Below are 16,952 nucleotides of genomic sequence, written 5' to 3' on the forward strand. Positions count from 1 at the left end.
TTGGGTTGTTTGTTCTCTTATTGTCTAATTTTTTGAGTTCTTTGTATACTCTGGATATTAGGGCTCTATCTGAAGTGTGAGGAGTAAAGATTTGTTCCCAGGGTGTAGGCTCCCTATTTACCTCTCTTATTGTTTCTTTTGCTGAGAAAAAACTTTTTAGTTTGAGTAAGTCCCATTTGTTGATTCTAGTTATTAACTTTTGTGCTATGGGTGTCCTATTGAGGAATTTGGAGCCCGACCCCACCGAATGTAGATCGTAGCCAACTTTTTCTTCTATCAGACGGCGTGTCTCTGATTTGATATCAAGCTCCTTGATCCATTTTGAATTAACTTTTGTGCATGGCGAGAGAAAGGGATTCAGTTTCATTTTGTTGCATATGGATTTCCAGTTTTCCCAGCACCATTTGTTGAAGATGCTATCCTTCCTCCATTGCATGCTTTTAGCCCCTTTATCAAATATAAGATAGTTGTAGTTTTGTGGATTGGTTTCTGTGTCCTCTATTCTGTACCATTGGTCCACCCACCTGTTTTGGTACCAGTACCATGCTGTTTTTGTTACTATTGCTCTGTAGTATAGTTTGAAGTCTGGTATCGCTATACCGCCTGATTCACACTTCCTGCTTAGCATTGTTTTTGCTATTCTGGGTCTTTTATTTTTCCATATGAATTTCATGATTGCTTTCTCTATTTCTACAAGAAATGCCGTTGGGATTTTGATTGGCATTGCATTAAACCTATAGAGAACTTTTGGTAATATTGCCATTTTGATGATGTTAGTTCTGCCTATCCATGAACAGGGTATATTTTTCCATCTTCTAAGATCTTCTTCTATTTCTCTCTTTAGGGTTCTGTAGTTTTCATTGTATAAGTCTTTTACCTCTTTTGTTAGGTTGATTCCCAAGTATTTTATTTTTTTTTTGAAGATATTGTGAATGGAGTGGTTGTCCTCATTTCCATTTCAGAGGATTTGTCGCTGATATACAGGAATGCCTTTGATTTATGCGTGTTGATTTTATATCCTGCCACTTTGCTGAATTCATTTATTAGCTCTAATAGTTTCTTTGTAGAGCCTTTTGGGTCTGCTAGGTATAGAATCATATCATCTGCAAATAGTGATAATTTAAGTTCTTCTTTTCCTATTTTGATGCCTTTAATTTCTTTCGTCTGTCTAATTGCTCTGGCCAGTGTTTCGAGAACTATGTTGAACAGAAGTGGAGAGAGAGGGCATCCCTGTCTTGTTCCAGATTTTAGAGGGAATGCCTTCAGTTTTTCTCCATTCAGAATGATGCTAGCCTGAGGCTTAGCATAGATTGCTTTTACAATATTGAGGTATGTTCCTGTTAATCCCTAGTTTTTCTAGAGTTTTGAACATAAAGGGATGCTGTACTTTGTCGAATGCTTTTTCCGCATCTATCGAGATGATCATATGGTTCTTATTTTTAAGTCTATTGATGTGGTGAATAACATTTATTGATTTCCGTATATTGAACCAGCCTTGCATCCCAGGGATGAATCCTACTTGATCATGGTGCACAATTTTTTTGATATGTTTTTGTATCCGAGTTGCCAGAATTTTATTGAGGATTTTTGCATCTAGGTTCATTAGAGATATTGGTCTGTAGTTTTCTTTCTTTGAAGTGTCTTTGTCTGGTTTAGGTATCAGGGTGATGTTGGCCTCATAGAATGAATTTGGAAGTTCTCCCTCTTTTTCTATTTCCTGAAGTAGCTTGAAAAGTATTGGTATTAGTTCTTCTTTAAAGGTTTTGTAAAATTCTGCTGTATACCCATCCGGTTCTGGGCTTTTCTTAGTTGGTAGTCTTTTTATGGTTTCTTCTATTTCCTCAATTGATATTGGTCTGTTTAGGTTGTCTATATCCTCCTGACTCAATCTGGGCAGATCATATGACTTAAGAAATTTATCTATGCCTTCACTATCTTCTAATTTATTGGAGTATAAGGATTCAAAATAGTTTTTGATTATCTTCTGTATTTCTGAAGTGTCTGTTGTGATATTGCCTTTTTCATCCCGTATGCTAGTAATTTGAGTTCTCTCTCTTCTTCTCTTCGCTAGCATGGCTAAGGGTCTGTCGATTTTGTTTATTTTTTCAAAGAACCAACTTTTAGTTTTGTCAATTTTTTCAATTGTTTCTTTTGTTTCGATTTCATTAATTTCAGCTCTGATTTTAATTATTTCTTGCCTTCTACTTCTTTTGCTGTTGTTTTGCTCTTCTTTTTCTAGGATTTTGAGATGAAGTATGAGATCATTTATTTGTTGGTTTTTTCTTTTTTTAAGGAATGAACTCCAAGCAATGAATTTTCCTCTTAGAACTGCTTTCAATGTGTCCCATAGATTCCGATATGTTGTGTCTGTGTTTTCATTTATCTCTAAGAATTTTTTAATTTCCTCCTTGATGTCTTCTATAACCCATTGATCATTCAGTAACCTATTGTTCATTCTCCAAGTGATGTATGCTTTTTCCTTCCTTCTTTTATTGTTGATTTTCAGTTTCATTCCATTATGGTCAGATAAGATGCATGGTATTATCTCTACTCCTTTATATTGTCTAAGAGTTGCCCTGTGACATAATATATGATCTATTTTTGAGAAGGATCCATGTACTGCTGAGAAAAAAGTATAACTGCTTGATGTTGGGTGGTATACTCTATATATGTCAATTAAGTCTAGGTTATTAATTGTGTTATTGAGTTCTATAGTTTCCTTATTCAACTTTTGTTTGGAAGATCTGTCCAGTGGTGAGAGAGGTGTGTTGAAGTCTCCCATGATTATGGTATGGTGGTCTATTAGACTCTTGAACTTGAGAAGAGTTTGTTTGACGAACATAGCTGCACCATTGTTTGGGGCATAAATATTTATGATTGTTATGTCTTGTTGTATGGTTCCCTTAAGCAGTATGTAGTGTCCCTCTTTATCCCTTTTGATTAACTTTGGCTTGAAATCTATTTTATTTGATATGAGTATGGACACTCCTGCTTGAATGACCCTCTTTTTTGACATTTACTGTTTCAGTCCTCCTGTCAGGCGCCAGAGAGGAAGAAGGGATCGTCTGTCTCGACATAATTCCATTAGTCAGGATGAAAACTATCACCATCTCCCTTATGCACAGCAGCAAGCAATAGAGGAACCTCGAGCCTTCCACCCTCCGAATGTATCTCCCCGTCTGTTACATCCTGCTGCTCATCCACCCCAGCAGAATGCAGTAATGGTTGACATACATGATCAGGTATAATAACAGAATGTTCCAGAAATACAAATGATAAAAGTTGGTTGCTTTTTTGATTGCTTGATTCTGTGTTGCAAATTTCTTTGTAATTTTACCTGAAATTCGCTATTTTATTTAATTGTAACTCTTAAAATGAAGAACTTTGAATTCTACACAAAATAAAAGTTCAAAGAAAAATAACAGTGAAAAAATCAAAGTATTTTATGAGGGAAGTTAAGAATCAATCCGAACAAGTTGTTCAAGACCTTTTTGTAAAATATTGTAACACACTTGAGGAAGTTTAAATAAAATTTCCAGTTGTCAGTTTTCAAAATTGATATATATAGAACTAATGTGATCCCATATAAATCTCTAATAAGATTATTGATGTAACTTGAAAAGTTGATCATATAATTTCTGTGGCGGTTTAAAGGACCTTATATAGTCTGTAGCAGGAGAAAACAAATGTAGCTTATTGTGGTGAAATAAGCAACATGAGCATGAGCATGTGCTTATTTGTTTATCTGTTGTCTATGGTTTCTTAGTGCAGAAATCAGGATGGCCAGCAAACCTAAAATACTTAAAAATAAGTAATGGAGATTGAATCCAGGGACGTCTACAACTGAGCTACATCCCCAGCCCTTTTTCTTTTTGAGATAGGGTCTCATTAAGTTGCTCAGGGCTGGCCTCAAACTTGTGATCCTCCTGCGTAAGCCTCTCAAACAGTTGGGATTAATTATAGGCATGTGTCACTGTATCCCTCTCAGAATTTTTATAAATGGGGCTAGGACAATTGGGTATCCAAAAGAAAATGTGAAAATAGAGCCTTTACCTCACACTATTCACAGTGGTAAAGTCCAGGTAGATTAAAGAGTTAAGTATTAAAGGCAAAATAATAACCTTTCAAGAAAATAACAAAGAAATGGCTTTATAGCCTTCAGTAGGGAAAGGCTTTCTTAAAAGGAAAAGCACTGATTGAATAGAGAACTAGTGATAAATTATACTTAATTGAAATAAAGAAATGGTGTTCATTGTAAAAAGTAAATATATATTGGCCACTTAATTTTTTTAATAAAGATTCCACAGGGATTCAAGAAGGGGGAGGAAGATCTTTTTTTTTTTTAAACAAAAAGAATGATGCAGAAGCAACCAGATATCCATTTAGATGAATTTAACACTGGATTCTTGACTCCATGTCACATACAAAAATTAAAATTGGATTCTAGATTTAAATGTGAAAGGTAAAATTATTTTTTTTAATATTTATTTTTTTAGTTGTAGTTGGACACAATACCTTTATTTTATTTATTTATTGTTACACGGTGCTGAGGATTGAACCCAGGGCCTTGCAGGTGCTAGGTGAGTGCTGTACCGCTGAGCCACAACCCCAGCCCAGTAAAATTATTAATGAAAAAGATTATCTCTTTATGAGGTACCAGAGATTTCTTAATCAGGATATATGAAGCTCCAGACACTTCATGAAATACTAATTAAAATTAAAACTTCCTGCTTATCCAAAAACAGTATTCAAAAAGTAACAAGCCACTACTTGGAAGAAAATATTTACAGTACTATATTTGAGAGAGGACTAGGATCTATAACATAAAAATAACTTTACAAAATTTATTACTAAAATTGCAGTAAGATACCCTACAAATCACTATAGGAAAATGAAAAAGATTGGCAGTTCCATTGCTGGTGGAGTAAAACGTGATATAATTACTTTGGGAAATAGTGGGAGAATTTCTAATGTCAAACACATCTGTTGTATGATCCATCAATTCTACTCTGATATACACAAGAAATGAGTATACATATCCACAGTTGTCATTTGTTTTTGTTTTTTAAATGTGGTGCTAAGGATTGAAACCAGTGTGCCTAACATGTGCCAGGCAAGTACTCTACCACTAAGCTACAACACCAGCCCCACAGTTGTTTTTTTCCCACATTTTTTATTGGTGTATTATAGTTGTACATAATGATGAGATTTGTTTTTACACATTTGTACTTGCATACAATGTAACAACGTAACTTGGTCAATATCACTTCCCAACACTTTGTGTCTTTGTTTTAGAAAAAATAGTCACCATGAAGGCAGTTAAAATATATTTAATCAACACAAGACTATGGGGGGAGGTATATCTAGGTGTGGTACAGACATTAAAAGAAACAGATTACCACAAAAATCAGGATTGGTTACTTTGACAAGGTTATTAGGGAGTGGCTGTGAAGTCACTTTGGGAAGGATCTCTTATGGAACTCCATGGGGATCTTGGTGTGTGTTATATTTTATTGATTCCAAAATATACTGTTTCATTTTTTAACATTCTAAAGTTTGGATTAACAATTAACAGCATTTTAATTTGGTGTCAGCCAGGCAGCAGTTTATAACATAGTTGTCATTGCTTTTGCTTGTTCCAACATCAAATCTGTGTTTTAGGGAGAGGTGAGTTAACTTCATTCTCCAAGCACAAGTTAAAAGTAGACAAGTCTACATAATTACAAACCTGACTAAAGAATCTGGACCAAGTAGCCTTTATTTCTTTTATTGATCATTTTAAGAAATGATGCATTACCAACCTCCTTGATGGCCCTAACCTTCTTCTGGAAAAAACATATACATTGAGAGGAAAAGTGACTCAGTACAGTCAGACTCTAAAAGTGAAGAAGTATTGACTAACCACTTTATTTTACTTATAATTGCCTTTTTATGAACACACAACTGTTGTCTCTATTACAATGCCTTTAACAAATTTATAAATATAAAATTTCTGTGATAAAGTCATATCACATAATTGGGAATATTTTTCTTAGTACACTAAAAAAATAGTCATGATATGATTGACATGAGATTCAATGAAATATATTTAAACTATGGCAAAGTATCAGAAATCAGTCAATTTTTATTAGTAAAATTTATAATTTCCATTAAAGTCAAATATAGGATAGGTATATATAAGTTTTCTATATTTATGTATTTATCTCTATAGTAAGATATAACTTTTTTTGAGAGAGAATTTTTTTTTAATATTTATTTTTTAGTTTATCGGTGGACACAACAAGCGTGCTACTGCTTGAGCCACATCCCAGCCCCAAGATAGAACTTTCAAAATATATTTAAGGGCTGGGGTCGTATTTTGGTGGTAAAAGCAATCACCTAGCACATGTGAGACCCTGGGTTCGATCCTCAGCACCACATAAAAGTAAATAAATAAAAGATTGTGTTCATCTACAACTAAAAAAATTTAAAAATGGATTTAAAAAAATATATGTATATATTTAAAAAGGACAAGAAAATTAAATAATTGAGTTAACTCTTAGCAGATATAAGAAAGGAAAAATATCTAATTGGGGGGAGTTAGTTGTTTGATTGTTGCACTCAGGGCCTCATTCGTGCTAGGCAAGTTCTCTACTATTGAGCTCCATCCTTAGCCCTCCAGTTTTTAAAAATAGTAGCTAAGGTTTGCTAGATTTCAGATACATAAATGCAAATCAGTATCTTAGTACAAAAACTAAATGGATTTGACATGCAAATAGAGAAAAATACAATATAACAAAACTTTGAATTTAAAAAGAACTTTGAATGGCAAATTTAATAAAGAATAATACATCTAGCTAGGGGTTTTAGTTTAGTGGTAAAGTGCTTACCTAGCATGCATGAGATCCTGGATTTAATCCCCAATACCACCCCAAATAAATAAATAAATTGTATAAATAAGTAATAATATAATATATCTATTTTACAAAGAATACTAATTTCTGAAGGACAAGACTATAGTTGTGTAATTTTCCTAGATAAAAAGGTTAATATAAAGTTGAATACTTTGTAAAATAATATAAATTTTAATTCAGTTAAATTTTAGGAGCAAAGGTAAAATAGACTGGAAATATATTTTGGCTACAAACAATAAAACAAAACTAAAAATGGTTATGACAAACTAGAAAACGGGCAGTGAGCAAAGGATATATAGATTATTTATAGAAAAAAATCTACATGGTAATAAACTGTGTTGAAAGAAGTTCGTCCTCTCTAATCAGAGGAGTGCCAGTTTGAGGCAAGCATACAAATAGCTTGTTTCCACCTTCTGGATATGTAAACATGTTTCTAATACAAATAATTTATCTTTGAATAGAGATGCTGGGAATTGGGTCCTCATATGCTACTGCTGAGAGAATGACTTCCGCAAATCTGTGGTTTTTTCCCCCCATACTGGAGATTGAACTCAGGGATACTCTACCACTAAGCTAAATCCCCTGCCCTTTTATTTATTTATTGATTGATTGATTGAGGCAGAGTCATGTCAACTTGCCAAGGCTGATCTTAATTTTGTAATTCTCCTACCTTGGCCTCCCAAGTAACTGGGATTACAGGTGTGTACCACCATGCTTGGCTGCTTTGACAGTATCTTTAAAAGCATCACTCCTTTTCCCAGTAGTGCCTCTGAGATAAATAAAACTACCAGTACTATAAAGTAGTATTTTTTTTTAATAGTCATTTGTATTGTCAAAAGTGTGAAAGCAACTCAAATGTCTATTATCATCCTATGATAGGACTTTGTTAACCAGGTGTGCTAGGGGCTAGGGATATAGCTCAGTGGTAGAACCCATTCCTAGCATGCTCAAGGACCTGGGTTCAAATGCCAGAACTAAAAAAAATAAGAACAAATAAAACAAAGGCTAGTCTCAAGAGAAACAAGTTAAATACATATCTATGGTACAAAATTAAGTGAAAAGGGGAAATATGACTTATTTTCTGTTAAAACAATATGCATGACTGTAGATGTTTATATGCTCATGGAGAAAGAGGATATGTTATTAACATTATTTGCCCTCAGGGTGGGGAAGATGGGACTAAAGTTGGCTACAAGGAGATAATTTTATGTGTATATTGGGTGTCAGTGCTGGGGAATGGTCTCAGAGCCTTGCATGTGCTAGGCAAATCCTGTATGGCTGAACTATATCCCCATCCCAAATAATTTTTTAATAGTATTTTCTTTTGTTTCACTAGTTGGAATTAAATCTTTTTCCATCGACTATAACCAGGTATACAAACTATCATTTTTACAAGTTTATCCTTTTAGAAGTTTTCTGCTCTACATGGCATGCTGGAAGATTTATTATAACTTTAGATTACTCTGAGCTTTTCAAGTCTCTTTGAGGGAAAAGTTTAGTCCTAGTTCTTCCAGGGTCATATATATTCTTAGAATAGTCAGCTTTCCTGTACAAAGACCATGTATATCCTGGTTGAAACTGCTGGAGGAAGTACATTATGAAAACCTGTGCATCTGAGAAGGAGAATTAATATATATCCAAATATTAATTTCTAATAATTAACATTATAGCCAAATAGCTAAAGTTTTATTTTTCTTCCCTAATAGCTCCATCAAGGAACAGTCCCTGTTTCCTATACAGTAACAACAGTGGCACCACATGGGATTCCACTCTGCACAGGCCAGCACATTCCTGCTTGCAATACACAACAGGTCCCAGGATGCTCTGTGGTTTTCAGTGGACAACACCTCCCTGTCTGTAGTGTGCCTCCTCCAGTAAGTCTGTGCCTTTCTTTTCATTAGATCTTAACTATTAAACACCAACCTGTGTTTGGATTTGTCATTTACTACTCAAATCCCTTTTTAAAATGGCTATGTGTATTACATAAGCAAACAAAATTTGAGAGTATCTTTGTAGCTTCTCTTACAAGTAAAAAATCTCAAAAACATGGTTTTAGTAACCATTTAATAAAAGTAGCTTTAAAACATCGTGTTTTTTAAATCAGAATTTTAAATTTTACATTTAATTGAATATCTTGTCAAACCATATTTCTTCCTATGTAAATACTGTTTATAATTAAAGCTAGATAAAGCCAGGTTCATGATGCCTGCCTGTAGTCCCAGTGACTTGAGAGGCTGAGGCAAGAGGATTGCAAGTTTTGGGCCTTGGCAACTTAATGAGACACCCCCCCCCCCCCCCCCGTCTTAAAAAGAAAAGAAAAAAAAAAAGAAAAGGTTTGAGAATGTAGCTCAGTGATAAAGCACCCAAATTCAATCTTCAGTTCCCCCTTCTCCAAAAAACAAAAACAAAATAGATAAAGGTTGGCTTAAGTCTCAGACACTGTAATGTTCAACAGTTAATAGTGTCAACACCTATGGGCAATGATTTTAATGGGTACTTTGAGTGCCTGGTCCCTGTGATAGAAATAGTTATCATCTCTATTTTCTAGATGTTGAATCTAAAAAGTGATTGACACCCACTACTTTTTGCCTCTGAAGTTTATGTGACCAAGTACAGTCCAACCTATTTCACAAATGAAGGTGCTGAAATTCAGAGGCTCTAAATAATTTAACTAACATCAATAATGTTTTTAAAGGAAAGCATTTGGCAAAAAATAAATAAATTCTAACTATAATTCTAATACCTGGTCTGAATGTGAGATTAAAGCAAATATACATATCCTAGTACCAGTTTAATAGATTAATTCACCCAAACTTGGTTTCTCAGTAAGAACCATTTTCAGCCAACATACAAACCATAAAGCAGTTGTAAGTTGTGCTCTTATAAAACAAGCTTGGATGTAGCTTAGAGGTAGAGCCTAACACACATGAACCACTGAGTTCAATCTCCAGTACTGCCCAGACAAAAAAAAAATTTTAATAAGAAAAGGCCCTAGAAAGAAAAATTTCTACAAGATTGAAAAAACAGAACTTCTTAGAATACAGTAATGTCTTCTACATATTAAAAGGACTAGAATGAGGGTTCTTTTCTGTATAGTATCTACCCTTCTATTTCATGAGTATTTAAAAAAACCCAAGAGGCATTTTAATTGATTTGGAAGAACTATGTAAAATAGATTATTTAAAATGAGTTTATCAGTATAGTAACTTACTAATAGATACAAAAATATAGTAGGATTTTTAATAGAAGTTATTAAAAATATTTTGTATGATTTTGGGGGAGGTATGGCAATAATTTGAATGCTGTTGTATCTTTTAAAAAAACTAATTATATATTCTGACTAATACTGATAGATGCAAAAATACAGAAGTATTTTATTTTTAATGTTATTTAAAATGTTTTGTATGATTTGGGGGGAAATATGGCAATGATTTTAATCACATTGTATCTTTTTTAAAAATTAATTATATATTTGGATATATTTAACCAGAAAATAATTTTTCTTACAGATGCTTCAGGCATGTTCAGTTCAGCACTTGCCAGTACCATATGCTGCATTCCCACCTCTCATTTCTAGTGATCCATTTCTTATACATCCTCCTCACCTTTCTCCCCATCATCCTCCTCATTTGCCACCACCAGGCCAGTTTGTCCCTTTCCAAACACAGCAATCACGTTCGGTAGGTATCTTGTGTTTTTAATTTTCCCAGAATATTTAGACCTGGCAGAAAAATTTAGTGGGTTATTGCCACTTAAACACTGTAACTTAGCTATTTTTATGGTTCTTAAAAGAATTAAAGGAATCTACAAACAAAAAAATAGTATAAACCTTGAATTAACCTGATTTCTTTTTTTTTTTCCTAGTTATTTTACTGTCCTTTGTCAAATTGCATTCCTTTAGGACATAAATCTGAAGAAAAACTTAGTTGCGCTGTTTTACCTTTATATCTCTAAATTGAAATATTGTGAAATTAATACTTGTTAGAATATTTGTATTCATTGAGGCATGAAAATTAACTTCTAAGTCTAAATTGAAAAAATATATATACCTAAATTGAAAATATTGTGAAATTATTGCTTGTTAGAATATTTATATTTATTTAGACATGTAAATTAAATTCTAAGTCTCAGTTATTTTTTTTCTGAGGGCCTGCTTTTCTATGTTCTGATGAAAAGCAAATGAAATAGTTAATTCTGTCTTGGGATTAGAATATAGCTGAGAGGCACATTATTTGCGGGTGTGGGGTCTAGCATGGGAAAACATTGTATAAATAAAAAGAAGGACACAGGAAAAAATTCCATTTGTGCCAGGTGTGGTGACACATGCCTAAATTCCAGCAATTTTTGGAGACTGAGGCAGGTGGATCACAGTTTCAAGTCCAGTATCAACAACTTAGCAAGACCCTGTCTGAAAAATAAATTTTAAATTTATTTTTAAAATTTTAAATTTTAAAAAGGGCTGCAGGTAGATAGCTGGGTGTGGAGCACATGCCTATAATCTCAGTGACTGGAAGCTGAGGTAGGAGGATTGCAAGTTTGATCCCAGCTTCAGCAACTTAGTGAAGTCCTACCTCAAAAAAATAAAAAGGACTAGGGATGTGTCTCAGTGGTAAAGTGTTCCTGCGTTAAATCCTTGGTACCAAAATAATAATAACAATAATAATAAATAAATAGGCAAAAATTGTCTGCAGGTAGAGCTCAGTGGCTGAGCCCCCCTGGGTTCCCTATTACCACCAGAAATGAAAAGGTCCAAATGATTTTTGGTCAGGCCAAACTCGGCATGTAAACCATTAAGCATTAAGGGAAAATTGGAAAAATAACCTGTGGAAATTGTTTGTTTTAAAGATTTCGGTTCAGTTCTGTGAAAGGAATCTAACCGTCTTGGATAGCAGAACCTAACAATTGTTACTAAGGAGTTATGCACCATTCTGAGTACCAAAGAAGGTGAACTCACTTAACCTCTTAGTTCTCCTGAAAAGTATAGAAACAATTATGATTGAAGTTTGGCTCATCTGAAAAGTTAAAACTGCTTCTATAAGAAAATCTTTTCTCCGGCTGGGGTTGTGGCTCAGAGGTAGAGCACTTGCCTACCATGCATGAGGCACTCACTGGGTTCGATCTTCAGCACCACATAAAAATAAAAGATATTGTTATAACCAAAAATAAATATATTTTAAAAAAGTCTTTTCCTGGAATTAGAATAGGGTTCATGCCTAAATTATCCTCCTACTTAGTCCTCCTGTATCTGGGAATTTGAGGTTTAAGTAAAATTTTGTCACTTGTATTTAAGTTTGGAATTCTTTGAAAGGTTCAGTCATAAAACCAAAGTAGAACTTAGGTTCATTGGTATTGTCATAGTGTAAGTAGTTGTGATTTTTCTCAAGTATGCATAAACTTCCAAATTAAAGTATTAGTAATTGTTGCTTATTCTGTAACTGAGCTTTGAAAGGAGTCAAAGTAACATGTAAAATTATATATTTGCCCAAGAGAATTGAATTTAAAACATCATCACATAAATGTGTACGCGTTTACAGCAACATTATTCCCAGTAGCTAAAAAGTCAAGAGAGTCAAGATGTCTATCCACTGATAAATGGATGAATGATGTTTCCATACAATGGAATACTGTTGAACCTTAGAACAGAATGAAGTGTTGATGCAGTCTACAAGATGGATGACCCAAGTCCATTGAGTTGTACTTCTTTTAAAGTTGTGTTAATTATATTCCAATAAATGTCCTATGTGGTTGGAATAGCGCATATCGTACATTGGCTTTGTTCAAAATAGACTTTGGGATGGGGGTAGAGGGGATTTAACCCAGGGCCTTCAACCACTGAGCTACATAACCCAGCCCTTATTTATTTGTTTGTTTGTTTATTTTAAAGACAGGGTCTAAGTTTCTGAAGTCCTCACTATGTTACTGAAACTGGCCTTGAACTTTTGATCTTCCTACCTTCCGCTTCCCAAGTCACTGACATTACAGGCATGCACCACTACACCTGGCTTCACAGTATACTTTAGAAGTATGTTGTGAACATTTCATCCTGTCAGTTTTATAAATTACAATACTGAGGTGTGGATTAAGTCACATGGCTGATTGGTGACAGTGCCAAGATTCTAATGTCAAAAAGCCTGTAGTCTTTTTACTATAGCATAATGCTACTGTACTTCATTGCATTTAGCCCTGTTTCTTTCTTTCTTTTTTTTTTTTTCCCCCTTTCCCAGGGGTGCTCTACCACTGAGTTGTATCCTCAGAGCTTTTTATTTTGAGAACAGGGTCTTGCTAATATGCTAAGGTTAGCCTCCTGAGTCTCTCAGATTTCAGGTGTGTGCCACCATGCCCAGCATTTAGCCCTGTTTTCTGACTTATGAATACATACCATGTTCTATTTCATCCGAGAGAGGTTGTCTTAGTATGTGACTTTTTTTTCTCGTTTTAAGAGAATGTTCAAATAGTAAATGAAATAAATCCTGTAATGAAAATCCTTTAAAAATTTGTTTCAGAGATTTTCTATTGAAATTGATGGTAGAAAGATTTTACTATAATTTATTTCCACTTGTGTGGATTTTAGAATGATGTGTGAACATCAGGAGATAGATGGCCTTGGGCTAGGAGTGTAGCATGTGCAAAGCCCTGGATTGAATCTCTTGCACTGGGTAGGGGAGGGAAAAATAGATGTATGGCCTTAACGGTATTTTTTTGGATTGTGCTGGGTTCGGTGGCACATGTCTATAATTCCAGCAACTCAAGACGCTGAGATGGGAGGATTGCAGGTTTGAGGCTAGCCTCAGCATCTTAGGCCATAAGTAACTTAGACCCTGACTCGAAATTAAAAAGAGCTGAGATATATAGCTCAGTAGCAATGCATCCCTGGGTTCAATACACAATACCCCCTCCCCCAGAAAGATATTTTTGGATTCTTAGTTTTGATTATTAAAAAAATTTGTCTACATTCTATCTGAACACTAGAATTATATACATTTTTTTTTTTTTTTCCTTTTCTCTCTACAGCCTCTGCAGAGGATAGAAAATGAAGTGGAACTCTTAGGAGAACATCTTCAAGTAGGAAGTTTTACTTATCCCCCATCAGCCCATCCCCCAACATTACCTCCATCAGCTCCTTTGCAGTTCTTGACACATGATCCTTTGCATCAGGAGGTGTCCTTTGGAGTAGTAAGTTTTTATGCATTACTATGACAAATTATTTGAGGTGTATCAGTGTGTAGCTCTCAACATGTTCAGAAGTTTAAATGCATTCTTTTTTTTTTTTTTTGGTCACTGGACAGAATGACTGTTTATTTTTTTATTTGTATTTATTTTGGGGGCGTGGGGGTACTAGGGATTGAACTCAGGGCACTCGACCACTGAGCTACATCCCCAGACCCATTTTGTATTTTATTGGGAGACGTCTCACTGAGTTGCTTAGCACCTCACTAAATTGCTGAGGCTGGCTTTGAACTCGATCCTCCTGCCGCTGGGATTACAAGCATGCACCACTGCACCCAGCCTATTTTCTTTAAGATTTTATTTATTTATTTATTTATTTATTTATTTATTTATTTATTTATTTATTTTTGGTGCTGAGGATCAAACCCAGTGTCTCATGTGTGCTAAGGCAAGCACTCTGCCACTCAGCTACAGCCCACCCCTTAAATGTATTCTTTAAAAAAAAAAAAAATTTTTTTTTTTTTTTGTAGATGTAGATGGACAGAATGCCTCAGTTTATTTGTTTATTTTTATGTGGTGCTCAGGATCGAACCCAATGCCTCATTCATGCTAGGCAAGTGCTCTACCACTGAGCTTCAGCCCCAGCTTTTAAATGTATTCTTGCTAGCATTTATATTTAGAAATGCACATGAGTGTATGGTTTAAACTGGTTATTACATCTGTGTTAACATTTAAGAAATATTAAATGCCACTTGAACAGTGAACAGCTTTCTACATTTTAACAATCTTTATTTCATATATTAATTATTTGTATATGTAGAATGATCTTAAATTCTTTGAACGCTTTTTTCCCTGCAGCCTTATCCTCCATTTATGCCTCGGAGGCTCACAGGACGTAGTAGATATCGATCTCAGCAGCCAATACCACCTCCCCCTTATCATCCCAGCTTACTGCCATATGTGTTGTAAGTTCTTTCTTATTTTATTGAATTCTAAATTTTGAAAACCTTGAGATTCTTTCCTTTATGAATCCTGTACAGACTCATCATTTAATTAGATATTGCTTTTACTTAAGGGGGTTGAGGTCAGGAAGCCATTAAGAGTAAAGAAAGAGCCAAGGACATGGGGAAAATGGGGGAAAAGATATCTCTGAGCCAAAAAATATAGGTTTAATAAATTAAGAAGTGGAAGTTCTTTGCCTTTTTTTTTTTAAACAGCTAGCATCACTTCCTATCACTTTTGATTATCTAGCTTTTGGTGCTATTTCTCTTATGGGAAAGGAGACTAGGAATTATCTGTGTGTCTTAGGATTAGATTTACCTGTAATAAATACTCATGAGTTAAATATGATTGTTTTTTCTCTTTTGCATATTAAAGTCTAGCAGTAGGCAAATTCAGGGTGATTTGTTAGCCCTGTGACTGTGAGAAATGGTTCTGCTATTATAATCTTGGGACTACATGATCTAACCTGGCTTCTCTGATTTTAGTCATCATGTACATTTCCCAGCTAGCAAAAATGAAAAAGAGTCCCTCTGCATACCTGCTTTTCCCAGGATATTTCCTAAATGTAGCACAGCACATATTACTCCCTATATTCCATTAGCCAGAACTTATTCACATGTCTATAATTACCTTTTTTTTTTTTAATTTTTTATTGTTGGTTGTTCAAATCATTACATAGTTCTTGACATATCATATTTCACACTTTGATTCAAGTGGGTTATGAACTCCCATTTTTACCCCGTATACAGATTGCAGAATCATATCAGTTACACATCCATTGATTTACATGTTGCCATACTAGTGTCTGTTGTATTCTGCTGCCTTTCCTATCCTCTACTATCCCCCCTCCCCTCCCCTCCCCTCCCCTCCCCTCTTCTCTCTCTACGCCCTCTACTGTCATTCATTTCTCCCCCTTTATTATTTTTCCCTTTCCCCTCACTTCCTCTTGTATGTAATTTTGTATAACCCTGAGGGTCTCCTTCCATTTCCATGCAATTTCCCTTCTCTCTCCCTTTCCCTCCCACCTCTCATCCCTGTTTAATGTTAATCATCTTCTCATGCTCTTCGTTCCTACTCTGTTCCCAGTTACTCTCCTTATATCAAAGAAGACATTTGGCATTTGTTTTTTAGGGATTGGCTAGCTTCACTTAGCATAGAAAGGTAGGAAATGTACTTGTTACACCAGAAGACTGCATTCCTGTATCACCTTGTTCTGATTATTTTTATATATTTTTTTTCCTTAGTTGTAGATGGACATAGTGAATTTTATTTATTTATTTATTTTAAATTTTTTTTTTTTTTTAGTTGTAACTGGACACAATATCTTTATTTATTTGTTTTTATATGGTGCTGAGGTTTGAATCCAGGGCCTCGTACATGCCAGGCGAGCGCTCTACCGCTAAGCCACAATCCCAGCCGCTTATTTATTTATTTTTATGTGGTTCTAAGAAACTAACCCAGGCCTCACACTTGCTAAGCCAGTGCTCTACCACTGAGCTACTACCCCAATCCTGTTCAGATAGTTTTAGCTGCTTTCCTATTACCCGTTCCTCTTCCCTCCCCTTTATCTTTGTCTTTCATGTAAGTATTCTGGCTTGTTCTTAGAATTTTTCAATTTAAGATCTTTTGCACTTTCATATAAATTTTTAAATTCAGTGTATTTCTACTTTAAAAAGAAAAAAAAACTCTTCCTAGGTTTTGATTGGGATTATATTGAATTTGCAGATCAATTTGAAGGGAAATTGATATTTTAACAGTTAATTTTGAGACCTCTAGTCTACTGACAAGATACATTGCTGTTTATCCTAATAGTATTTATGCAGTTGGTATTGCACAGTCTTGTATGTTTTATGAAATTTATCCTTACATTTATGTTTTTTTAATATTTAT

General features: G+C 34.6%; 1 protein-coding gene across 4 annotated transcripts in view; it reads left to right on the forward strand.

The window, feature by feature from the left end:
- The window catches only part of Rnf38 (ring finger protein 38), a 127,396-nt gene that overhangs the window by 99,670 nt on the left and 10,774 nt on the right, over positions 1–16,952 (forward strand). For all 4 annotated transcript variants that reach the window (XM_046457329.2, XM_046457330.2, XM_046457331.2 and 1 more), the window contains 5 exons: positions 3,029–3,242; positions 8,600–8,767; positions 10,403–10,573; positions 13,905–14,066; positions 14,919–15,025. In XM_046457329.2, coding sequence (XP_046313285.1) covers positions 3,029–3,242; positions 8,600–8,767; positions 10,403–10,573; positions 13,905–14,066; positions 14,919–15,025 — 822 coding nt within the window. The remainder of the gene's footprint in view (positions 1–3,028; positions 3,243–8,599; positions 8,768–10,402; positions 10,574–13,904; positions 14,067–14,918; positions 15,026–16,952) is intronic.

This window comes from Marmota monax, unplaced genomic scaffold (genome assembly GCF_021218885.2).
Source record: "Marmota monax isolate L192 unplaced genomic scaffold, Marmota_monax_Labrador192_F-V1.1 WCK01_AAM20220418_F8-fsc00069, whole genome shotgun sequence".
Classification (NCBI taxonomy): domain Eukaryota; kingdom Metazoa; phylum Chordata; class Mammalia; order Rodentia; family Sciuridae; genus Marmota; species Marmota monax.